General features: G+C 34.3%; 1 protein-coding gene across 9 annotated transcripts in view; it reads left to right on the forward strand.

The window, feature by feature from the left end:
* CACNA2D1 (calcium voltage-gated channel auxiliary subunit alpha2delta 1) overlaps positions 1 to 27595 on the forward strand; it is a 539106-nt gene that overhangs the window by 309881 nt on the left and 201630 nt on the right. For all 9 annotated transcript variants that reach the window (XM_016190308.2, XM_060196324.1, XM_016190309.2 and 6 more), the window contains exon 5: positions 17597 to 17638. In XM_016190308.2, coding sequence (XP_016045794.1) covers positions 17597 to 17638 — 42 coding nt within the window. The remainder of the gene's footprint in view (positions 1 to 17596; positions 17639 to 27595) is intronic.

Raw genomic sequence — 27595 nt, forward strand, 5'->3', positions numbered from 1 at the left:
CTTTGGTGTTTGACTTATATTCAAACTACTCTTTTTTAATTATCCCTTTTTATTGTTTATATATTTATTTATTTTATTTCTTTATTGGGGAATTAATGTTTTACATTCGACAGTAACTACAATAGTTTGTACATGCCTAACATTTCTCAGTTTTAATATAACAATACAACCCCCACTAGGTCCTCTGTCACCCTTCTTGGACCTGTATTCTCCCACCCAGCCCTGAGTCTTTTACTTTGGTGCAATATGCCAATTCCAGTTCAGGTTCTGCTTGTGTTTTCTCTTCTGAGCTTGTCAAACTACTCTTTTACTGACTAATTTTTTGGAATTGACTTACTTTATTGAACCTCATTGTTTCTCTTCTATCATATCAGTTTACATATCCTTAATATGTGTGGAGAGCATTGTATGAGAGAGTAATTTTCTCCATACTAAATTATCATTAAATGGATATGACATCATTGTAGTTTCCATTTTTAAAACAATATTTTATTAATGATTGTTTTACAAAGATCAAGCATAATTCTTTTTTAAATCATTTTTTCTTTTCTTTTATTAGATAGGACAAAAAGCAATTGAGTGGGGAGGGAGGCATTAAGAGGGAGAGAAGAGACAGAGAGATAGATACCTGCAGTACTGCTTCACTGCATACAAAGCCTCCTTCCTCCTTGCAGGGCTTGAACCCAAGTCTTTGTACATGGTAATATGTGTGCTCAACAAGTTGTACCACTGCCCTGACTTAATCATGTCTTATAACTATTAAGTTCAGTACAATCATGTTGTGTCATTCTTTATATGAGCATGTGTATAAGTTTAAGTATTATCTACTTTTCTTTTTCCTTTCTGTCTTTTTTTTTTTTTTTTAACAGAGCACTAATTGGCTCTGGCTTATGGTGGTGTAGGGGATTGAACCTGGAACTTTGGAGCCGCAGGCATGGGTCTCTTTGCATAACCTTTATGCTATCTACCGCTACCCAGTTTTAGTATATTCTGTACCCTTTCTAATACTGTGTAGAAAAAAAAGTGCTGGTGAACTTAGGTTATATAGAAGATTCACACATTTCCAAGAAAAATTTTATTCAAAGTTCTATAATGAAAAATATAAAGAAGTCTTTGAAGAATAATGATATCAGACTGTTTTATTTTGTCTGTATTTATAATATTCTTCAAATGAATAGATGTACAGAGAAACAGATGCGAGAGATTGAATACTATTTTTGTGTCTGTTGAGAAAATACCTCTGAAAACCAGTGTCTGTTATGTTTTGCATTGTCCATTAGGGTCTGGTTACAGGAAGCTTATGCCTCAAGCGAAAACCTCCATTCATCTTTTTTATCAGACAAGGGAATGGATGGTTCTTATTGTGATTTCCTTTCCTTTCATCCTGTCTAGAAATCCATGGCTCTTCATATCTATATGTAATGCTTTGTTAGTTATAATAGCACAGGTACACCACAGTTATCATTTTCCTAAGTATAAGTTAAATTATATTAGTAAAATTTTTATTTTAACCATACTATTCAATAGATGTTTGTGGTTTGATTAACAATGGAGTCATGTGTGGTCTGGGAAGTGGTGCAGTTGCTATGGCACTAGACTCTCAAACATGAGGTCCTGAGTTCGAGTGATAGCTGGTTCCTTCTCTTCTCCTATCTTTCTCATGAATAAATAAATAAATTCTTTTAAAAAATGAGGAGTCATGTATCTTAGAATAATTCTCTTTAATGTGGGTTTGATGAATAGAGAAAAGGATTTGAAGACTGTCTATCAGAATGTTTTAAATATATCTTTTTATCCCAGCACACACCCAATTATAAGCCAATAGCTATTCAATTGAACATCAATAGTTGGTCACACAGATAATCAGTGAAATCTGTGGTTAAAGTCTTTTTTTTTTTTTTCCTTCTTAAGTTTGCCTCCAGGGTTATTTCTGGGGCTTAGTGCCTGCACTACGAATCCACTGCTCCCAGAGGCTATTTTTCCTATTTTGTTGCCCTTGTTGTTACCCTTGTTGTTGTCATTATTATTGTTGTCATTGCTGTTGCTGTATAGGACAGAGAGAAATCAAGAGAGGAGGGGAGACAAAGGAGGGAGAGAAAGATAGACACTTGCAGACCTGCTTTACCACCTGTGAAGTGACCCCCCTGCAGGTGGGGAGCCAGCGACTCAAACCGGGATCCTTATGCTGGTCCTTAAGCTTCATGTCATGTGCACCTAACCCGCTCCACTATTTAACAAAAGTGGTCTCTCATTATAAGTAAATATATACATATATTGAGAGACCTGGTGACTTTTTAGGCCCCTCTGTATACTTTTTCAGTTTTAATATGACTATAGATTCAAGAATCATATATTTTTAATTGTATTCAATGGTTGAAAAGCAGGAAAATACAAGAGAAAGAAGGAACAGCACTGTTCCACCATTTTGTGAGATATCAGACATCAAGCTTAGATTCTCAACTATGCAAGCAATGTACTTTACCACTGAGCTGCCAACCTGACTCTATAAGTTTTTAAATTAAATTAAATCAAATCAAATTCTATCTTATACTGTGGAGCTTATAATTGGAATCTGTAATAACTAAACTAATTTATAGAAAAATAATTTTTCCCCATTGTTTTTCGTCAATGCCACTGTTCAGCTCTGGCATTGAACTTGAGACTTCTAGTGACTCATGGATGAAAGGTGTTTTTTGTTTGTTGGTTTTGTTTTTTTTTGTTTCTCTGGGACTCTTTGCCAGCACTACAAATCCACTGCTTCTCACAGCCATTTTTTACTTTTTTTTTTCCATTTTATTCAGTAAGGGGAAGAAATTGAGAAGGGAGGGGAAAGATAGCTAGATAGAGAAACACCTGCAGACCTGCTTCACCGCTAGTGAGCCCAAGTCCTTTTGCAGATTGTTCAGTATAGTACTATGTGTGCTTAATGTGGTGTGTTACTGTGGGCTCCCTGGATGAATGTGGTTTTTTCTATTTCTTTTCTTTCTTTTTCTCTTTCTTTTTTCTTTTTTTTTTTTTTTTTTTTGCATAACTTGCTTTACTGTTTCCCTGGCTGTAGAAAATAAAAGCAAAAAAAAAAAGTCTATATTTATTTCTCTATGCATAATTATTTATCACATAATTATTTCTTCTTACTTTGTTGTGTTTGCACATGACTCATTCTTTTTAGAAATTTTAAATGTCTACAGTTATTGTGGTAGGTATTCCTCAATTGTGTTCATAAATTCTTGAGACAGATAGGCTCTCAATCTTTTTTTTTTTTTTTTTTGCCTCCAGGGTTATCACTGGGTCACTGGCACTGCTCCTGGAAGCTATTTTTTTCCTCTTTGTTGCCCTTGTTGTTGTGATTGTAATTGTTGTCATTGTTGTTGGATAGGACAGAGAGAAATTGAGAGATGAGGGGAAGACTGGGAGGGGAAAAGAACGATAGACACCTGCAGACCTGCTTCACCACTTGTGAAATGACCCCCTGGAGGTGGAGAGCCAGGGGCTCGAACCAAGATCTGATACAGGTTCTGCGCTTTGTGCCATGTATGCTTAACTCGCCGCACTACCTCCCGATCCCCTGAATCATTTCAAGACGATTATCGTTAACAAAAAAGAATTATTTTGATATCACTTAAAACATCTAGTTTGAAGTTTCTACAATGATGCTAGCCTTATGAAACTTTTAAGTAAGAAATGACCTTGATAAGGCAGAGTAGTCCAATTCAACTTTCTAAATAAGTCTAGAAGAATCACATTATCTACTTAAATATCTTTAAGTGATGTAATATACCATATAAATCAAGGTGATTAGATTTAGAAGATATCCAGTTACATTTTTATTTCATGTAAATAAGAAATAATTCTCTATATGTTTGGTACATCTTTTTACTAAAAATTAAATTTTATTAATGTCCTATATTTTATATGGCAAAATAAAATATGAATATCATCATTTTATGGAATCCTTGCATGAAAATTCTCTTGGGTTGTCAGAAATGTCATGATATATTTTGTGTATTTCTGTTGAAAAAAGTGATTACTTTTCCCAAACCCAATAAGCCCTAAATTTTCTAAACTAGCTTTATTTATCAATATTTAATTTATTTTGTATTTTCAGGATTATTTAAGCAGTTTCTACACTAGGAAGATTAGATGAACTGTGATTTTTTTTTATCATTTACTTATTTGTAAATGGAAAGAACATCATGATGTTAGTATATCCAATGCTTATTATATTTGGGTTTATCTTACCTTATACTATTGGTAAATAACTCAAATAGTTTACTTTCTGAATGTAAAATTTTGATGGTAATTTCACTTCTTCAGTTTTCAGTGTATTTCTCTCTGTTGGTGTTGCTAGAGCTGCTGTATTTTCATTTTAAAAAATTCATAAAAGTAGCCAAAATAAACAACAGATCGGAAGAAAAAAGAGCCTTTTAATTGTGTAGAGTGGAAATTGTGTCTATAAAGGTTAATTAGCTGCTAATACATTCTCTTCACACTTCTCACCTGGGTATTAACTTTGAAATTCCTTGCTTCTTTAAATATAAAACATTTTTCATACTGAGTTTCTTATGCACTAGGAAATATGATCAAAAGATGGTTATGTTGATGTGTTTCTTTGTTCAGTAACACATCCGGAAGGATAAGTTCAAAATGTAGACAACTCTATAATCGACTTTGCCTCTCTGCAGTATTTTTATCTATCTCCCCTGAAGTAGCACCAACTTTATGATTGAAGTAACTTTTCTATAGCAGGTCCTTTAGTTCATCAGTTAACTTCCCTTTTTCCTCAACTTCTTATAAAATGCTAAATTTTCATTATGTATACTTATGTCTTCTTCAGTTTTGTATTTTTAAAATTTCTGATCCATAAATCTCTTATTCTGTTCTTCTAAATTATGCAATGAGATAAATATACCTGACTAATTAATTAATTGCTTTCATGGTAGTTATATAAAACCTTTAAGTAATTTGAATATAGATAATACTAATATGTGTTATATGTAATTTGCAAAGATCTTTTAGTAAATCATAAAATTTAAAATTATCATTGCAATTCTTGTAGTTGGAATTTATTTTTATTTTACTTTCTATTTTTTTCTATAATTTTATTGGCTTACAGGACAGTTGTTGGCACAGGCGTACAGTCTTTTATCTTCCTATTATAGGTGTTTGTACACCCATCCACCATCAACCCAAGTTCTCTTCACCATCATGTCTTCATGTCTTAGGGACCCTCTTACTACCATATATAGCTGGAGTTCTTTATCTAGATGACTAGATAAGTAAGAACAAGCTTTATTTTGGTTAATTCATTTCTTTGTGGACTTAGGTTGAATTTAGAATTCTGAATTTTTACCTATTATAGAGTATATTTTTGTGATATCATTCATCTCTCCTTGGTGCAACTTTGCTATAGTATTTTTTTTCATTTTTTAAATATTTTTATTTATTATTGGATAGAGACAGAGAAGTTGAGAAGAGGAGGAGATAGAGAGGTAGAGAGACAGAAACAGAGACACCTGCAGCCCTGCTTCACCGCTTGTGAAATTTCCCCCATGCAGATGGGGAAGCATCATAAATCTTTTCATGTCAACCTATCAAGAACAATGTTTACATTTTATCAAAATAACAGAAACTAACACTATGAAAGCTAAATTAAATCCTTCATAAAATTATGCATAAACAATGAAATGTGATCAGGAGTGTTGGTGGTGGCACACCTCAATCTTCTCTTTCTCTATTAGATTATTAATAAAAAAAAATATTCAGTGTTTGCTTCTGGAGAATCAATTCTCAAAGATCAAACAGCTCATTCAACACCATTGTAAGAGAGGTAGTCTTGATAAGTGATTATTGATAACTGAATTTTGGTGGACCACCAACCAGATTGATTGAGTAAGTAGATGATTTAAGTACTGTTTCTCCATATCGTGTGTACAAGTTGAACACAGTACGGTGTGATAAGTGTAAAGATATAGGGCATAACATAAACTGGACATTAGTTTAGACTTTAACTCATTTTTTGTATTACAAATCAGGTAACTAATGTTCTTCATGGAGAAGGAAAGTTGCAGATATTACTACAGGAAGCATTAGTAGGGGAACCTGCCTATTATCTGAGTTATCTGAGTGAAGAAAGCTGTAGTTTTCTGCAAGGAAAACACTGATGTACACAAGGTATGGGAAGGCTTTCAAGTTCTAATAGAAAGTGTGACACTTTGCTCTAGTGTCTTTCCTCAGTACATCTTACCTTTACCACGTAAATTTTTGTTTGCTCTCCCCTTTACCATTTCTTTCTTTTTATTATAATTTGTATGGGGGGTGGTAATGATTTACAGTGCAGTTATTGACAGATGCACACAATTTCTCATCTCTCTGTGAAAGTTCTCTGAAGAATATCACTTACAGCATAGATCATTTTACATTATTGTGTGCTATGTCTCCAGGTCTCCAAGGTGTTTTTTTTTAATAATGATTGACAAGGTTGTAAAACAAGAGGGGTACAATTCCACACAATTCCCACCACTAGAGTTCTGTATCCATCCTTTCCTTTTTTTTTCTGTCACTTTTATTTTTTTTAATAATTTTTATTTATAAAAAGGAAACACTGACAGAAACCATAGGATAAGAGGGGTGCAATTCCACACAATTCCCACCACCGGAACTTCATATCCCATCCCCTCTCCTGATAGCTTTCCTATTCTTTATCCCTCTGAGAGAATGGACCAAGTGACATTATGGGGTGTAGAAAGTGGAAAGTCTGGCTTCTGTAATTGCTTCCCTGCTGAACATGGGCATTAGTAGGTCGATCCATACTCTCAGCCTGTCTCTCTCTTTCCCTGGTGGGGTTGAGCACTGGGGAAGCGGGGCTCCAGGACACATTGGTGGGGTTGTCTGCCCAGGGAGCTTCCCTACGTTTTTTCCCTCAGGATGTATGGACCCAGGACCATTGTGGAGTGCATAAGATGGGAGGTCTGGCTTCTGTAATTGCTTCTCTGCTGGACATGGCATTGGCAGGTCTTTCCATATTCCCAGCCTGTTTCTATCTTTCCCTCGTGGGGCAGGACTCTGGTGAGGTGGGGTTCCAGGACTCTTTGGTGAAGTCGACTGTTCAGGGATGTCATGTTGACATCATGGTAACAACTATAATTTGGAGGCTGAAAAAGAGTTAAGATATGACTCAGAACAAATTATTTAATAATCATAAACCTAAAGGTAAGAATATAGGAGATGAGATTTGGTGTCTCCATTTTGGAAGAAGCTAGGAAGTTTATTTTAGGTGCATTCCAAAAGGTCCATGACTTTACTAATTTTTGCATGAGCCTGACAGCTAACATGCAGGCGGGCTAAAAGTATTATCTAGGGATATAGTGTCAGAGTTGGAAATAGGACTAGAAAGCTGGATCTGGGTAGAGAGTAGCTCCCAAATATGGGAAAAACATTTAAATACCGTTAACTGTAGACCCCATTGATCTGATCTGGGGCACATGTCTATTCATAGTCAGCACAGGAACCTGTGTAGTCTCTGCATCCCTGTAGGTCTGAGCTTGAATTCCATAGCCATAGCTAGGAACATTCTAGGCTGCCCTCATTTCAGGCCCAGTCTTTCTCAGGTGGTGAGTTGTATACCTAGCCTCCCTTCAGAGAGTGGGGCAGTCCCTGCCTTTTTTTGTTCTACATTGAGTACAAGGTATTGTAGAGGTTAACAAGAGGATTTGTGGTATTATTCCTGATGGAGATGACCAATTGATGGTGGAGAGAGGGATATGTTAGAGATCTAGGCCCATCATATCTATGTGGGAATCCCAGGATTCCTTGACCAGGGCCCTGGATGATGGAGTGGCCTGGTAGTGACTCAATAATTAGAGCAAGCAAATTAGGAAGACTTAAAATAGATACCATAAAGTACTTAATCAAATAGTTTCAATTTAGACCTTAGATACCCTCCTCACCTACTTCCTATTTCACTTTGCTCTATTACCCTAAGCCTAGCCCTGTCAGATAAAGTAAGGGCTACAAAAGCTGGATAAGATTAAGAGACCAGCACTTATTATAATGGCCTTTTTGGTCACTACCAGGCCACCCTATCATCTGGGGCCTTAGTCAGGGTATCCTGGGATTCCCACACAGATAGTAATTACCAATTTAAGGATTTTATAAAATCCCTTATATTTTGACAATAGACTACCCAAACTGAACAGTGATTCGTGTCAATTAATTGCTATATAGTCTCAACTAGAGTCTTGAAACCCATTGTCTTATTAATAGGAGTTTGGATGGGAAGGAAAAACCAGTAGTGAATCCAGGCAGTAGATCCAAGAATGTCACAAAGAGTAAAAGAGATATGTAAATTATTTCTTATACAGATACATAATGAGTATCTCTTCTCATATTTCCCTTCTTGCAGAGTTCCTTAGACCCAAATGAAATATACATTAAAATTAATATAGCAATTACTCACTTAGTGTTCTTTGAAGCTCTGATTTTGGCAAGGATACTTTATACTCAGTAATGCACTGACCAAAATATGAGACTTTAGATTTTGCTTTGGAATATTAATTTCCTGAAGCTAACAAAAATTAACTTAAAAAAAAGAAAGAAGTGCCAGTGTGGATATTGAATAGATTAACACAACTCTATTTCCAGACACTTTATATTGTGATCATGAGAGAAAGAAATCTGTGGGTTCTTAAAGCAATTAGAAGCAGCAAAGTGGGTTAAATTTTAATGTACTATTTGATTATATCTTAAGTTTCATTGAAGTTAGAGATTAAAGGTGATTAAAGCAAGTCCTTCAACATTAAAGATGTGTTTGCCCAGTGCTAGACTAAATTTCTTGGAAGAGTCGGTAACTGAAGTAAATAATTTTTTTTTTTAATTAGAGCACTGTTCAGCTCTGGTTTATGGTGGTGTGGGGGGTTAAACCTGGGACTTGAGCGCCTCAGGTTATGCAAAGTCTCTTTGCATAACCATTATGCTATACCCCCACCCTGAGGTAAATAATTCTTTAGTCTTCTCATATTCTAATGTTGACCTTCTCCATCTATTTGGATTGTATACTTATTGAAATCATTTGTACCAATAAAAAGACTTACGGGCAGATTTTTTTAAGTTCATCAAGTGAAGAAATATATTGCTACAACTCCATGGTTATTATGAATCAGTATCCTCTGAAGTTTAAGGGTCAGATAATCCTGAAAATTAATCCACTGGGAATTCCTCCTTGATGTCTTATAAGAGTGAAAGTGATATACATTTAAATTTCTTTGAAGTTTTTAAAAAACTCAATGCTTTTACTTTAGTGACATGCTCTGTTGTGTGCATGTATTTTACTAATAAATTTGGTGCAGATGTCTCATAGTTACTCCAATAACTCTGATATTAAGTTACTTGTTTTTCTGCCCATAAAACATTCAGGCTTCATCAGTTCATACAGCATGCCAAGATGTGCTAGTACTGAATATGGACATGCAAGAACATTGCCTTTAATTAAAGGGGAATTATTAATTTTCTCTTCTTTTTGGTTTTCTTGTTTTGCTTTTGTCTTTTGTTTATAATTACTTTCTTGTGGAACACAGAGATAACCTTGCAGTAGAACAGGAGATTGCAAATCTGAGGGCCCAGATTTAATCACTAACATTTTACATGCCACAGCTGAATAATCTTCTGGTCCCTCCCTCTTTCCCTCCGTCTTGCCTAAAAATAAAAGGATCATAAGTAGTTAACTGAATAATGTTTGGAAAACAAACAAGCAAGCAAAGAGATGACTCAGTCATAGACTAGTATGTAACGTGCTTGGCCTGTAGTTTCATTCCTGGCATCACGTGCTGGAGCACTGGCCTCTGCCCTGAGATAAATATATTTTTAGAAAGTTTCCCCAAATAAAAGGAAAAATAACTATTTAGTGCACAAATGACTAATATATTGTTAGTACAAGTGATTCTTTCATAAAGGATGACATTCCCAACTGTATTACAAGCTTTATAATGTATTGTGGAAATAGAGTACTTAAATATCTTTGTAGTAAGAAAGTTAAGCATAGTAAGATCATATAAGTTTATTATCTCTTGTTATGATATATATTTTTATTGGGTTATTGCTGGGACTTGGTTGCCTCTACAACCAATCCACCACTCCTTGCAGCTATTTTTTTTTCCTTTCTTGTTTATTTTGCTTCCTGATTTAATTTGCATGAAGGCTACTTGTGTAACTTTTTCTGTTTCCACAGTTTTGTTATTAAGATAGACAAATTATTGGCCTATAGGAAATTGAGATTGTGTCTAGGCAATTATGAATGGATAATGATGTAGAAGGAGAAGAGGGATTAAAAAAAAAAAAAGTGCTCGGGAGTCGGGCTGTAGTGCAGTGGGTTAAGCGCAGGTGGTGCAAAGCACAAAGACCGGCATAAGGATCCCGGTTCGAACCCCGGCTCCCCACCTGCAGGGGAGTTGCTTCACAGGCGGTGAAGCAGGTCTGCAGGTATCTATCTTTCTCTCCTCCTCTCTGTCTTCCCCTCCTCTCTCCATTTCTCTCTGTTCTATCCAACAATAACAACAACAATAATAACTGCAACAATTAAACAACAAGGGCAACAAAAGGGAATAAATAAAATAAAATAAATATTTTAAAAAAGTGCTCAAAATCACACATATTTTGAAGCACATGTGAAAAAATAGAAGACAAATAGAACCATTACTTAAATTACAATTTCATTAATCAAGTCAGGGTTGGAAAAATAGTGCACTTGCATAGTGCACAGCTTTTTTTTTTTTTTTTCAGTATTTATTTCTTTAGAAGAGAGTTAGGAGAGAGAGCCAGAGCATCACTCTGGCACATGCAGGCACTCATACTTGAGAGCTCAAGGATTTATCTGCTGCAACACCTCCCAAATGCCCATAATACACACTTTTATCATGTGTGTGACTCATGTTCAAACCTAGCCCCCATTACATTGGAGGAAGCTTTGGTACTGTGGTCTGAATCATTCACTCATTCTCACTTTCTCTCCCTCTCTCTCTCTCTCTCACTCTTTCTCTCTCTCTTTCTGCCTCTGTCTCTTGTCTCTCTCTGAAAAAGTCATCCTGGAGAAGTCAAGCCTCTGTAATGACCAGAAAACAAATTAATTAGTCTTTCTTATAAATTGTCTTATTAAGTATTTCATATTTAAAATAACAGTAAGTTGTAACTTCATTTCTTCTTCACTCTATCATAGAATAATTAATAAAAAATATTTAAATGAATTAAATAGAACTGTGGCATATCCAGTGATATAATATTTCTATTAAGTGATAAAGTTTTCAGTAAATAAAACAATATATAATATGTATGGGGCCACATATTATATGCCATGCTCTGTGCTACGCACTATCAGATGTTCCATTTATTATCTCTTGTGATATAAAATGAGTATAAACTTATCATATACTTTCAGTCTAGTGGTTATTTAACATTGGTATCCATGTGAGTACATGTCCATCTTTTTGTCTTTTCTTTACTTTTTTCCTTTATATACCACCTACTCTTGCACTCCAAACTATAAATATGTCACAAAGAAGGAAATATGGAGCTTTTCAAGCACTATTCTCTATTTTGTTAGATGTTCTTATTAATAAGAGAGAGAGAAAGAGAGAGAGAGAGAGAGAGATCCAAAACATCAGTATGGCACATGTGATAATGGGGTCTGAGCTTAGGACTTAAAGATGCTTGAGAGTCCAAGAATTTTCACTGCTTGATCTGCGCCAGTGAGGACCATTGTCTTTAGTTTACTCTTTTAGTTATGTTTAACTATTTTTGGCAATATGTGCTCACATTCATATTCTTATCCCATCATAAATAGGAATTCGCACACGCACATACACAGTTATTTTTTCCATACGGTTTATACTGCTACTGGTTGTTGCATCCCATGCTCCTCAGTTGACTTGGGCACAATCAGTAGTACTGGTATGTGTGATTACCAGGACAATTGTTGCAAATATGTAGTAACAAGAATATTGTATTTTTAGTGATTTGATATAAACCATGTAGATTTCAGCTGAAGGGAATCATTAACACAAGTCATTATTAATGAACATTGTCCTTAAAATTCATCCAAATTGATTTCGTATTTGGAAAAATGGCAGTAAGTATGATGCATTAAAAAATTGTTCAGCAGACAGGAGAACAGGTGCCCCAAATCTGTCAAGCTCTGGATCATGAGCAGAATCAAGAGAATAGCCAAGAAAAGAGAATTAGTAAATTGGAGAGGATGCTAATTTTTATTGGAATTTTGAATGTGTCCAATATTTCAGATGTTGACTATAAACCCAAATTTTTGTTCCAATATTTATCTTGTCCCTGACAACATTTTATTTCCATGTCAAAGCTTTGCCATTATGTTTCAACTTCTTAGCATTAACTATTCATCAGAAGCTGAATTTTAGAGGAACATGTCATGAATGAGACTGACACTCTTAACATCTTTAAGATAGAAAAGTCTGTTTTTCCCAGATTTAATATTTGACTGCCTATAGACACTGGGAAACTGAAGTAGTTTATCTTTTGACCTGCTAAGGGATATTTTTAATTTCAGTAGGTAGCATTATTAGACTAGTAAGGACCACTGGGTAAATTTTTTTGAAAGTGACAATAAATAACTGAATTACTTGGTCAAAAATCAGAAGCAAAATCATTTGTTATCGTCATCTGGTTGTGCTAAATTATGAAAAATCACTCCCTAAAAGTTTAATCTGTGAATCTAGTTTAAAGCAGCTGCTAAATTTTTCTTTTTGAAAATATTTCTTATCATTTATTTTATTATTGGATAGAGACAGAGAGAAAGGAGGGGAGAGGAGAGAGACAGAGAGACCTTCAGCCCTGCTCCACCATTTCTGAAGATTTCCCCCTGAAGGAGGTGGCCAGTGGCTTGAACCAGATGCTGAATTGTTCTATCATACTGCACATAGTACACTGAAATCCACTGTAAACCTTTGTTTCTGAGTAAAATAACTTCAAAGATAATGGTGTTTAATATTTTGCATGAGATACGGAAAGATAATAGGGAAACAAAATGATTCTATTCTTTGTCTACAATAATTATGCCCCATGCATTGAAAGTATTAGATTGTGTTGATGTTACTATGCATTTTTGGAGGGTTGGCTGATGCAATTTTTTTAGACTTTTTAAAAAATATTTATTTCCTTTTGTTGCCCTTGTTGTTATATTATAGTTATTGATGTGGTCATTGTTGGATAGGACAGAGAGTAATGGAGAGAGGAGAGGAAGAGAAAGAGGAGAGAAAGATAGACACCTGCAGACCTACTTCACTGCTTGTTAAGTGAACCCCCCTGCGGGTGCCTCCAACCGGGATCCTTATGCCTGTCCAGGAGCTTTGTGCCACCTGCACTTAACCCGCTACCGCCAGACCCCCAGCTGATGCAATTTTAAGTTGTTATATTTGTAAATGCAAATACTTGAACAGATTAACATCCATCTATAGAGCATGAGCTGTATGTACCCTGCATGAGCTGCCAGGTCTTCCCCTCCCCCCACTTTCTGTCTGAATAAAAATATGTCAACCTGGAAACCATGAAATCCCCCCACCTCTGGCAAAACCAAACCAAAACAAGTAAGCGAACAAACAAAAATATTAACTCACGACCTACATATATAAGGATGGCTATCCTCCAAAAGATAAGAAACAAGTGTTGGAGAGGATGTTATATACTCTTGGTGGGAATGTAAATTGGTGAAATCATGGTGAATTGAAGTATAGTAATTCCTTTTTAAAAATTCATATAATCCGGCATAAGGATCCCACTTTGACTCCCCGGGCTCCCCACCTGCAGGAAAGTCGCTTCACAAGCTGTGAAGCAGGTCTAAAGGTCTCTTTCTCTCCCTCTCTCTGTCTTCTCCTCCTGTCTCCATTTCTCTCTGTCCTATCCAACAACAACGACATCAATAACAACAATAATAATAACAACCACAACAATAAAACAAGGACAACAAAAGGGAATAAATGAATATTTAAAAATTAGTATTAAAAATAATATAATCCAGTTTCTGAATGTTTACTGAAAATACTAAATGTTGTTTATACTCACTCCCATGTTATAGCAGTATTATTTACAAGAGTCAGGAAATGGAAACAACCTCAGTGACAACTGAGTGCCAAATGGATACCATGTTGTTTAATATACACAATAGATCTTTTCACCTATAAATAAAAATGAAATTCTGCCAGTCACAATGAGATGAATGAACCTAGAGGGTATTATACCTAAATAAAGTACTCAACTATAACAGTAATTAATGCTCACCAGAAGAATGAGGGCAGTAATAAGGGTTGATAGATCAGGACAGAAGGTTGACACCTATATGGTGAGTGACAGAATCGAACTTTTAGCAGTGACCTGATTGTAGTATATATACATTTTTATTTTCAGTCATGCATAGCTGAAACTTACATGATGTATTATTGCAATACTTTAAAAATGAATATTTACTAAGAAACTTTTAAAAAATAGAAAACCAATATACTCAATTGCAAAAAGTATAAATGCTGTATGCAGTGTTTTTACACTAGTGTGTATTTTTTTTCATTTTGCTTAAAAGAAAATAATAGTGATTGGAAGACAGCCTACAAAGTAGTAAACACACACATCTGTCTGCTTTCTTGTTTCTCTCTGAAATTGAAAAGGAAAGGAGGAGGTGTTGGGCAGTGGTGAGCTTCATGAGAAGTGAAGCTTCATGAGAAGTGTATGCAGGTGTCTGTCTCCTCTCATGCTTCATTTTCTATCTGTCATATTAAAAAAAAAATAACAGTGGGCATAGGGAATTTATCATGCAGACATTAAACCCCAGTGATAAACTTGGTGGTAATAATTTGTTTTTCTTTTTTGAAAAGAAAAGCTCTCCTAGGAGCAGTGGGCACAGGTGGTAGCATCAAGCAGCCAAAGAAGGAAATAGAGAAATAAAGCAATCAGTTGATTTAATAAAGTGCATTCCCTCAAAAGTCCAGAAATCTTTGTACATATGCATGAAAATAAAACTACTACTAAGTGTACATTCTCAGTAACAATTCTAGAGCAATATAGGCTGCTTACATGAAGTAATAACTAGAGTTTTGTATAAAATATAACACAGTAATATATAGCAAAGCCTTTAGAAATTATTCAGTAGTTTATATATTATTCACATTTACTTTAATTTGAAACAGTGTATCTTAGTAGAATCAAAATACATAGTTTCAGTTGAAAATGGCATTATAATATGCCCTTTTCTGACAGTGTGTGGTGATATTCTTGACCTCAAATTTTGTGAATAAATCATCTTTGTTCATTATTTGTGATTCTATGTTGCACATAATAAAAAAATAACCAATCAGTTTAGTTCATTAGGTGAGGTGTGATTTGAAATGCCTAGCCTATGCTGTTTTGCATAATTGATCTGCATCCATCATTACACCTCAAAGGAGTAGATATATTTAATTTGTTTATACCTATCTTGGTACAGGAATATGTGCTTATAAGTATTAGATGAATGCCTTTGATGATTATGCTGAACTGCTTAGTGAGATTAAATTTAGTGAGATTTCATCTTCATTACTGTTTAAATTCTGTGAATATAAATAAAAAATTGGTAGAAATAAAACCTAAAGTGATGAAAAACTTATTTGGTGTTTTAAACTAGTGGGCTCCACAACCTGAGTAGAAACTTGTCTCTTAAAATATCAGTTACAGAGTTGGTACAGAGATCAATAAACTAGTAATTATATTTGGATCTCATTGGATTTAGATTATTGTTTTTGCTCTGTTATGGGTTCTGGTTTTGGTTTTGGATTTGTTTCAATGCTCAAAGAAATGTTTCAGAAATTGAATGTCTGTACAAGTATAAACCCTGTTGTTAATAATTATTTTTATGTCAACTAAATTATATATTTCTCATTCTGAATGAGAAGTTTAAATTTATGGGACTCGGAGTTATAGAAAATATCTTCAAATAATTTTATGTTTGGTGTTCAGAAATTTATATATTTTCTATATTTTTCACACTCATAGTATTGTCTTCAAATCAAAAATCAGGTGCAAATTCTGTAGTAAATATGACTTGGAAACAAAATATATATACTTTTGTTGGAGAGTTGGCCCACTGTCTGGGAAGTCCAGGTCTTGTTTCCATGAGGTCGACCCTAGGCTCTCCTCTCTCCTGGTTTCCTGGTTGAGCCAATAGCAAGTTCCCCCGACTTAATGACAGATGGCTTCTCAGGATGGGGGCAACCTTTCTGCACATGCCCCTTTCCTCTCCCCTTAAAACAAAGGCTATGAATATTGTGTTTGGCCAAACTTGAAAACCACTGCAAACTCCTTACTCAACTCCCCCCCTCCTCTGAAGTGCCTGTAATTACCCCCTGGGGAAATTGCATTGTAAGCTTGTGATCAAACCTTGTATGGTAACTTTCACTTGTGATCAAATAGTTTGTGGGTCAGAATGTGACTATGCATTGTGTTGCTTTGTGTTTGGGTTAATGATTACCTTAACTTTCTCCCTGTGCAATGGGTATATCTGCCTGCTTTCTCTCTCAATAAACCAGTTGCCCCACTGAGGCTTTCCCAGAGCAGATTGCTTGTCTCTCTGAGCACTTGCCCTTGCCATGTGGAGCTACCCCAGGACTCCCAGGAGGCCGCTTTGACCTTCGCTGCCAATGGCCAGGGAGTGCATGGGACCTGGAGTGGCAGCCCACATACTTTAAGATTTGTTACGTATTTTTTACACACTGAACCTTGCTTTCTTAAAGGCCTGTCAAAAAGAGACATTTTTAATTTTATTGTTTATTCTTAGAATGGATTGCCACAGAATACCTCTGACTCTGTAATGATGACTAAATCTTAAGAATTACTTATTTTCTTAAATTTTTTGTTTCATTTTAATTTTTGACTAGAGCAACACTCAATGCTAGTTAATAATGGTGGTGCCATGTAGTAATTGTTTTTAGATGATACTTTAAGAAACACTAATTAGGTCTATGTTTCCAAGTAATTTTTCACTTTAGGAACAACTTTTGTATTTTCTTTTAGTAAAATTTTGGAGTATCCAAATTTGTACAAGATTAAGTGGCACAGAAAAACCTGTTTTTACATAGTTCTTAAGTTGCTAGTGAAGATAGTCGTGTAGAATCATGCAGATAATGAAATATAACTTCAATATATTCTAGAGAAGAAAAATAATTCAATAAGTGACTTATTTACACTGCGAAGAATTGATCTCTCTTCCCCTTTTCTCTCACTCCCCCACCTTTTCTCCCTCCCCCCACTCCTTCTCCTTATTTTCAAGAGCACTGTTAGCTCTGGCTTATGGTGATGCTGAGGATAGAACCTGGGATCTTTGTGGTGGTTCAGGCAGGAAAGTTATTTGCATACTACTTCTCTAAACTGCTCAATATGTACTTTTTCTAAAGTCCTGATTTCAGCATTTCTAACAAGTTGCTTAGATTTGAACTATTCTTTTGAATTACTTAACAGGGTTTAGAATTTAAAATATTCATAACATACATTTATTATTTGGTCCAATATATATTTACCAAATCTGTAAAGTACTTTTTCTTCTTCTTTTTTTTTAATACAGAGCAATGAAGTTGTCTACTACAATGCAAAGGATGATCTTGATGTGAGTATTAAATATTTTGGAATAATTTCTCAGATAAGCCCAGTTATGCTAGAATAATTTATTTTATAGAACAAGTTTACCTTGTAGACTATGTTATTTTGAAAAATATTTGATAACTAAGTAAAACACTAATTATACAGTAGAATGATGAACTTTATTTCTTACATGATCTTTAACAATTTTGGCATCTGCTTAAATAAAATTTCCCTTAACTTGGACACTTACTAAACCCTGTTCAGATCACAATACGTTGCACTGACTTCAATACTTTTTATTCCATGGGTGACTTTAAAGATTATATGAATCACACTCAGAAAGTTATTCAACAGTTGTTCCTATTTCATTTGAAGCATAATAGGTGATCAGTATGCATTATTTTTAATGCATGATACTGATTACATATTTAAATGATTTTAGAATATGGAGTGTTTTGGTATGAATAAGGAGCCTTCAATTTTGAGATATTCGAGTAAACTTAAGGAAAACATTTTGATTATTTAGTTATAAATATGGTAATATCTGCAAATTTCTAATATAAAACACATTATTTTAAGTGTCTTTATATTTGATATATTTTTAAGTGTTATTAGTGATTTAATAGTGATTTTCAAAATGATAAGATAATAGTATACTTTTATACCATTCCCACCTCCAGAGTTTTGTGTCCTTTTATCTATACCTCTATATTTTTTTGTTCATTTTTTCTGTGATCCTGCCTTCATTTCCTCTCTAAATATTTGTTGTTTTTAATTAGAAAAAAATCTACCCACACTAATTTGTCTAAAAGTTTTCTGAGGAGTTTCTGAATTTTATGACTATAAAATGTATCTGTGAAAACATCAAATATAATATTTTTTCACAATTTAAAAGGCTGAATAAAAAATACGTATTCCTTGTGACTTTTATAGACTTTTTTTCCAACTGGGGTGTACATCAATAAACCTAGTTTTTTGAAATGCCATTACTATGGTCATTTCAAAGAACACTGTTGATTCAACATTACAATATTTACATACTATTAAGTACTTGCATACAGTATGCTATAAAGAAAGTTACACTAGAATGCAATTTGAAATAAGTCATAGATATTATTTTCTCTGTTATAGGTGAAGAACTAAGACTATTTTAAAAGGCATTCTTCCTCTAGACACACAACTTTTGTTAGAAGAAATTACTATTTTATTACTATATGCACATAACATTTTAGTAAAAAAATCTCCAGTTAACAAAACATGTTTGTTAATTTTTTATTGATAGTTGCATGAATATCATTTTGTAGAGATGTTTAGTGTCAGCATCAGGATTGGTATGTTTTAAAAACTCCATATTATATAAAAATATATGCAAAAGTTTTAGCAATCTTCCTGGTAAAATAACACTTCGCTAATTTAATGGTTGATTTGTAAAACTTTTTCAAACATGTTATAATAAAACAGAAGAATTAAGATATTGTGAATTAACTCAATTCTTCAATTGAGTTTTATTTAAATATGAAGATTCCATTTCTGAGAAATCACATTTTCAAAAAGACATGTTTTACTTATTTTATAAAATAGATAGTTTCACATAAGACTGGGAAAAAGAGAAATCACAGCTCTCCTGGTACATATATACAAATCCCAAAACCTTTACTTAAAGGCAAAAGGCATATCATCTATCATCATTAATCTTCATATTATATGGAATGAAAAAAATCCTTGTAGCTACCCTATTAAACAGCAAGGAAAGTGGAAAAAATCCACAGCATCTGATTCCTCCCCCCCCCCAAACACAACTGAGATTAGATAGTGCTTTCTTCATCTGTGACTGGTAATATAGAAACTTATCAGCGTAGGGATCCATGGAAAAGTCTGTCACAAAAAGTACAGTGGGAGCACAAAATATTAAAGACAAAGAGAAAATTTTTCTCTGAGGTAAAAAGCACTTCATTACTTCAGACAAAAGGAAACATGACTTTAAATGATGCTTAGTGAAATACAGACTGAGATAAAGCAATCAAATCTCAAACAGGTAAAACAATATTTTCATTGACAGAGGTAACATATTTCACACTGGGATTTATCAATGATGCACAAAGAAATGGAAATTGCTTCCACAATGCCAAAAATAAAATTATGAGGGGGCAGATAGCAAATATGGAGAATCAGAAATTCTAGAATCTATGTTCTCATAGATTTAATCTAAACATATGGACTATAGATAGTAATGAAAAGTTTAATGAGGGAAAATATTCAAATCAAAGGGTTGGGCAGTGGCACATGTGATACAGCACATACATAATTATGCCTGAGGACCCAGGTTTAAGTTTGTGGACTCCACTTGCAGGGGGGAAGCTTTTTCTTTTCTTGTTGCCTCTCTTTCCCTCTATATTTCTATTTCTATAAGAAAAAGAAAGAAAAATAGTCTTTGGGAATAGTGACATCATCTTGTAGGCACTGAGTCCCAGTGATAACCCTTGTGAAAAAATAAATTAAAAAAGGAAAGAAAGAAAAAGATACCATTCAACTCTGTAAAGATATATTTACAGAATTTTAAATGTTGTGTAGTAATTTAGACATATATTTACAATTTTTATCTTATTTTTTTAATGAGAGGAGGCACACCGAAAAAGACAGAGAGAGAGAGAGAAAGAGAGAGAGAGAGAGGAATACTACTCTGTTATATGAATTACTAGTGCTTAAAGGTTTGCAAGGAATGCACTTTGCCTGTTGAAGCTATGGCAAAACCTGTAAAATCCAAGACTATTCATACGCAAAACTTTGCTCAGGATATAAGAAGAGAGAGTGAATAAGCCAAATTTGTAGTGCTTAGCTTGATGTAATTTGAAATGATTTGGCTGAAATGTGAAGCAGGGAGAGATTCAACATTTGACAGCTGATACAATGTTATAAAAAATTTATTTGTAATGTCATTGGATGCTCTATCTTTTCCAGTTTGTCACAATCTCCCTATTCTACTTTACAGTCTGCTTGATGTATCTACAGATTTCAAATATATGTATCTTAAGATAGATAGTACAGGATAAAGTTGAGAGAACACCAGCATTTAAACAAAGGTTGAATGGGGGACATGGATTATAGCTGGAAACCAGGAGTATGTTTCATAATAAAAATGAATATGACAGTGGAAATGAACCAACAATTCCAATATATAAGATATGGCTAAATCTCTCAAACATACTATTGACATAAGGAATGCAGACAGAGTAGAATTTGTATGGTTTGGGTTATAAAAAATATATACAAATAGGGAGTCGGGCAGTGGCTCAGTGGGTTAAGCACACGTGGCACAAAGCCCAAGGACCAGAGGGAGGATCCCGATTACAGCCCCTGGCTCCCCACCTGCAGGGGAGTCACTTCACAAGGGGTGAAGTAGATCTGCAGGTATGTGTCTTTCTCTCCCCCTCTCTGTCTTTCCCTCCTCTCTTCATTTCTCTCTGTCCTGTCCAACTATAACGACATCAATAACAACAACAATGATAAACAAGAGCAACAAAACAGAAAATAAATCAATATATAAAATTTAAAAAATATATACATATATACAGATAATAAAAACAGGCTGACAAGGGCCGGGTGGTGGCGCACTTGGTTAAGTGCATACAGTACTATGCACAAAGATCAGAGCAAGAACCTGGGTTTGAGACCCTGCTCCCCACCTGTAGTAGGGATACTTCACAAGTAGTGAAGCAAGTTTGCAGGTGTCTGTCTTTCTCTCCCTATCTCTATCTCCCTCTATGCTCTCAAATTCTCTCTGTCCTACCAAATAAAAATAGAGGAAAAAGGCTGAAAAATGCCCGCTGAGAGCTGTGGATAGATTTATAGTGCTGGCATAGAGCCCAGCAATAATCCTTGTGGCAATTAAAAAACAAACAAACAAAGCCAGTCTGAAAAAATAGCTCCCTTGGATATTGTGCTGCTTTGCCATGAGTCTAGTCCCAGGCTCTAGCCTGGCCCCCACTGCATTGAATGAAACTTTGGTCCTGTGGTCTCTCTCACTTTCTCTTTCTCTCTGTCTCCTCTATATAAAAAATAAAATAAAATAAAATGTATAAAAACAGGTGAACCATATCTGTAGTTTTGATGTCAGGAGACATGTCTTCTAGATTGAGAGTTAGCTGAATCAATTAGGGTGTTCACTTATACTCTCATGTGCTATAAATAAAATGATGCATTTGAAGACTTATTGATTATGAGCATATAGTTGGGATAAAAGTGAAAAGCTATTATTAATTTCCAAAGCCATTATGGAGACTAAAGGAGCCATAAGTTCAGCATACTTTAATATTATAATTTAGTATGGGGGATGGGGAGATGGCATGATGGCTATGCAAAAAGATACTCATGCCTGAGGCTCCTAAATACCAAGTTCAATCCTGCACATTACCGTAAACTAGAGCGGAGCAATGCTCGGGGGGAAAATAGTTAAAAGAATTCAATATGAAATATCCTACATTTTTCTATATTTTTGTGTTTATTTTGTTGGTATTTCACCACATTCAGATTTGTATACTAAAATGAAATATAGAAACATACATTGGTTTGATTCCTTATACATATGGCCTTAATTAAAGGCAAAAAACATTACACTTTGATCAGTCATTTCTATGAAGTATAAAATTTCTATTAATTATATTAGTTTGTGGGAAGCTATGCGGTTATAAGCTCTTCAAGGACCTTTGATATAAGGCAACTCTTTATTAGCATTTCATAGTATCTATGCTTCACTACTTTGATAATTACTATTCATATTCACACTCTGGGTATAAAAATAAATAGTGACAGCCAGTTTTATTTAAAGCAATGAATGAACTAGAATGTAAATGTAAACTCGCTTAGAGTTATGCAAAAAAAACTATAATCACTTAAACAATTTTCCCCTTTCAAACTTAAAAAATATAGTATACCTGGACTGAGTTATTTATAATTGTCATGGAAATTTATAAGACACATGCTTTCTACAAATTTAAAATGATAATTCTTGTGTTTGACATGTTCATTCATATTAACATATTCTATCCTCTAACCACCTGATCATGTTACCATGATTTTTCCTACATATTGTTATCAAATTGATATTTTTTAAAAAATAAAGAACGGGGGGGGGGTTGGGCCGTAGCACAGCGGGTTAAGCGCACGTGGCGCAAAGCGCAAGGACTGGCATAAGGATCCGGGTTAGAGGCCCGGGTCCCCCACCTGCAGGGGAGTCGCTTCACAGGCGGTAAAACAGGTCTGCAGGTGTCTAACTTTCTCTTCCCCTCTCTGTCTTCCCCTCCACTCTCCATTTCTTTCTGTCCTGTCCAACAACGAACGATATCAACAACAACAATAATAACCACAACACGGCTACAACAGGGGCAACAAAAAGGGGAAAAATTGCCTCCAGGAGCAGTGGATTCATAGTGCAGGCACTGAGCCCCAGCAATAACCTTGGAGGCAAAAATAAAATAAAATAATACTGCTTTCTCTTGAAGATATAATTAGCAAATAGCACTTTTATTTTAAGTATGTTCTAAACAATGAGTAACATTTCTAATATTTTTATTATCTGTATTTATTGGGTAGAGATAGCCAAAAATTGAGATGGAAGCGGGTGATAGAGAGGGGAAGAAACAAAGACACCTACAACATTGCTTCACCACTTGCAAAGCTTTCACCCTGCAGGTGGCGACCAGGAGCTCAAACCTGGATCCTTGTGAATTGTAACCTGTGCGTACCCAGATGCACCACCACCTGGCACCTGAATGACATTTCTAGCTTACTGTATAGTATATGTATATGGGGATAATATTTTCTATTTTTTTAGTCTCTTCAGATGAGGATCTGGTTTCATATCTTTTTCACAAAATAATCATATAATGCATGTGATTTGCATTAATAACTGGATAGTGAGCTGCTTTGCCATGTACATGACCTAGGTTCAAACCCATCCCTCACTGAATTGAGGGAAACTTCAGTGCTATTATTTATTGCCATCCTTCTCTGCCTATCTTCTTTCTATCTGTAGAGGTAGACAAGGATCAGTGAAACCTCAGAGAGTAACAACAACAATAACAAAGAAATAACAGTAAAGCAATAATAACAGCACTATAAAAATTAGATTTGAGTGTCCAAAAACATTTAGAAAAGCATGCTAATATGTTTTTTTCAAACTTTTAGAATTAGATTCAAATTCAAATATTTGTCTTGATATAATTATAGGTCACATATTCAGCTTTGATAAAAAACTAAATGCCCCAGATAACTTAAAAATAGTTATTCATACAATAGTTATCTATGAAATTCAATGCTTGAACTTGCTTCAGTTTTAAATGTGATTGCGTTCTTAGTTTAGATTTTTTTTCTACATTTATTTCAGTAAATCTTTAAGTTCCCTGAATGGGAAGGTGGTGAGTTTTGCACAATTTTTTAAGTTACCAAAGTAAGCAAAAAGATAGTAGATCATTACAAACTCTTAGTAGCCTAACTCCATGATCTATGTTTCTGATTAAAATCCAAATTAAGTAAATTAAATCCTGAAATTTTGTGTCGATAAACTGAGTTGATTTATTTGCCACATTTTATGTTATTGATCTTTAAAAAGTCTGACCTGTCTGGAACATTTGGCTAGTCTGCTGAATTCCATTGAATGTTGCTATTAATTTCCTTGGCATGCTAACATGTGCTTTAAAATTAATTCCAACATAACATACTATCAAATGTCTTCTTGAAAGTCCAATTTTTCATTACTTCATTTGATAAAAATAAATAAATCATGTGATTCTATGAGACAATACAGATGAAAATGGAGTCACAATAAAATAGATTCTAATTATTAAAGAGACAATGTCTAGACTTACTATCTATATTATCTTGTAACTTTTATTGTATGCTCTATTAATGAAAGATGTTGAAGATGACATGGACCAAGAATACTACTTTTGTATAAACTTTTTTCCTCAGTTTTTTTTTTATGCCCTTAAAATATATAGGTGAAGCATTTCAGATACTGTGGGTTAGAATATAATCATAGTTAACATATATTAAATAGAATTATTTTTTCTATATTGTAAATACAATATATAGTTTAAAATCCACACTATTTTTCTGGTATTCACTATTTTTTTTAAGGATGTGAAGACAGAAAAGTAAAATTCAGTAAGCTTATATGTGTGCTTGTTAACACACATTTAGTATTTAAAGGTGCAGAGAAAGGGATACAGTGTGGTTACTGGATCCACTGCAGAAATGCTGGATAGTTGGTTTAGTTTACTTTCCTTTCTTGGTGTTTACTTTTCCTTAGTTTACTTTTCCTTTCCTGTGATGGTGCTATTATGAATCAAACCTACAGGATTAAATATTGGGGTCAGTTTAATTTTAAATTTCACTCTATTATCTCAATCTATTGTTCTATTAATTTTTAGCTTTGGCATGTTCACATTTTATCCAGCTAGCTTCATCATTGATGTGTTTTACAGTGAGTTATAGAAGATAAAGTCTCTGTATTCAAAAGATTACTAGATTTTGAATCATAAATCTTCTTTGATCTACTACTCCACTCTTCCCCTGATATTTATTTACTATGGATATGTTAATATTTATGCATGCACTACTGTGTGAAATACAGTCACATCATGATTCACTGAGTAATAAATTGTAAAACAAATAAAAAGATTTAGTAAGTTAGATTCAATTTCTTCTAGAAATTTTACCTTTTTTTCTGGCGGGTGCTCTTTCAAACATCTTTTGGTACATTTGGAATTGCTTGTTGTTCTGTACACTAGGCACATACTGCTTCATCAAAATGTTAAGCATAGATTCTCAGTTGCTTAAGGATAGTAAGTAGCATATAAAATTCTTTCAAGTTCTGTATCCAGTTTATTCTTTTCAGAATTTGTACATGATACATGCATTTAGAAAGCAATGAGTTACGTTAAATTTTTAAAATTCAGTGGCTGTATGAGGACACTATAAACTCAACATGTGTACAGTTAAGAAAGAAAGGGGCAAAATTGTTTTGATTATTAATGTTACCTATTATTGCTTACATATGCCTGTCAATAAAAGAATGTAATTTTTGATAGAAAAATATTTTTGGGCTGTTAAGGTAACACACCTGGAAGAGTACCTACTTCGACATGTTTGCAACCAGATTTTTAACCCAGCCTGTACCACATGGAGAAGGTTTTGGTGCTATGGTGTGTCTTCCCCTGTCTCCTTTTCCAGCTAAAATGGTAGCCTTGGAGGACTAAAGCCCCAACAATAAAAATGAAAGAATATTTACTAGTAAATTCTGTGTATTGCTCAACTTTTCACACTAGATTTCCCTGAAGGTTGGGAAAGCTAACTCACCAGAAGAGACTTTCAGATCTTTATGTTTAGTGATTTTGTAAACTATTACTTTAAGTGGCATACAACATTACAAATTACTAGATGGGCCAACAAAAATAGTGCAGTTGCTTTGTCATGCTCATAACCTAGGTTTCATTCAGGCCCCCCTCAGCACTGGAGGAGGCTTTGTGTTGTGGTATCTGTCCGATGCTCTATTTGAAAAATTCACTTGAAGCAGTGAAGCCCAGAGTATGTATTTCTCTAAATAATTTTATTTAAGTTACAGATAATTTCTTTCAGAATTGAAGTATTCAGAGTTAGAATGACACTTACATATCTTGATTCATATTTCCCAATTTTTTTTGAGAAATATAGTAAAGATTCATTTAGTTGGAGTTAGAATAACAAACTAGCTTCTTGGTTGAGGAACTGTCAGTTACAAATTGCTTTTAGTGTTTATCCTTTACTTCCTACCATTGTATAAAGTAGCTAAGTTTGAAGACCAGAAAAGATGTATTCAATATCTTTTTAATGCAGTATTAAAATGAGAAAAACAAATGCAGTACTCAGATATATGCTATATATTAAAGCTATAACTGAATGTTGTCAATTTCTTGCCCTCCATAGAGCTTATAATTTATTGTAGTGAGACAATAATACTACAAATGAAAATTTAGTAAGTAATAAATTTATGCTCTATGGGCTTATATAAAGTAAAACTCTCAGTCTTCATAAGGGGTAATTTAGATGAGACAATTTCCCAATATTTCTCACCTGGCTGGCATATTTCCCAATATTTCTCACCAAGCATTTCAGTTAAAGAGAACAACCAGCACTAAGACATCTAAGACACAAAGAGCATGCTGTGTTTAAAACACAGAAAACAGACTGGACTGACACAAATAGGAATAATGGCAAGGCTAAGATGTACACAAGTAGCTTGCAGGAAATAGATAGTTTGAAATCTTGCAGGTCAATGGAGCCCTCCCCCCCTTTTTTTTCTTTTTTAACTGTAAATATGGTGCAGTTAGGAGTCCTGGAATCAGGAGTCAATGACTGTACTTTGAATATATGGTATGAGCCTTTGCCTCACTATATAGGGAACATTATTTGTCATCTTTACCTTGCAAGTTTTTAAACCTGTTTTGCCCTAACAACATTATGAAAAATATATTCATCCTATAAAAATTCTGTAAAATTTTAGAAATAGGAAAGTTTCATGTAAGCATCCTTTTATTTTATAATGTAATATATACATTTATAGCATTTCTGCTGAGGAGTACCATGCTTAACTTTCAGAATATCTGAAACCACACTTATTGATTTTCATAACAAGACACCATGGTTTCAGTTCCTTAGTAAAATGGCCATACTCTATCAGTTTCTTTTCATTACATAAGATACAATGTATGTTTAATGTATATGAGAACTATGTCTACTTGTACTTGTCAAATACTGGTGATTTAAATTTTCAAATGTCAGATAACATTTTTTAAAATTATTTTATTTATTTATTCATGAGAAAGATAGTAGGAGAGAAAGAACCAGCCATCACTCTGGTATATGTGCTGCAGGGGATCGAACTCGGGACCTCATGCTTGAGAGTCTAGGGCCTTAGCCACTGTGCCACCTCCCGGACCACGTCAGA

Source organism: Erinaceus europaeus, chromosome 8 (genome assembly GCF_950295315.1).
Source record: "Erinaceus europaeus chromosome 8, mEriEur2.1, whole genome shotgun sequence".
Taxonomy (NCBI): Eukaryota; Metazoa; Chordata; class Mammalia; order Eulipotyphla; family Erinaceidae; genus Erinaceus; species Erinaceus europaeus.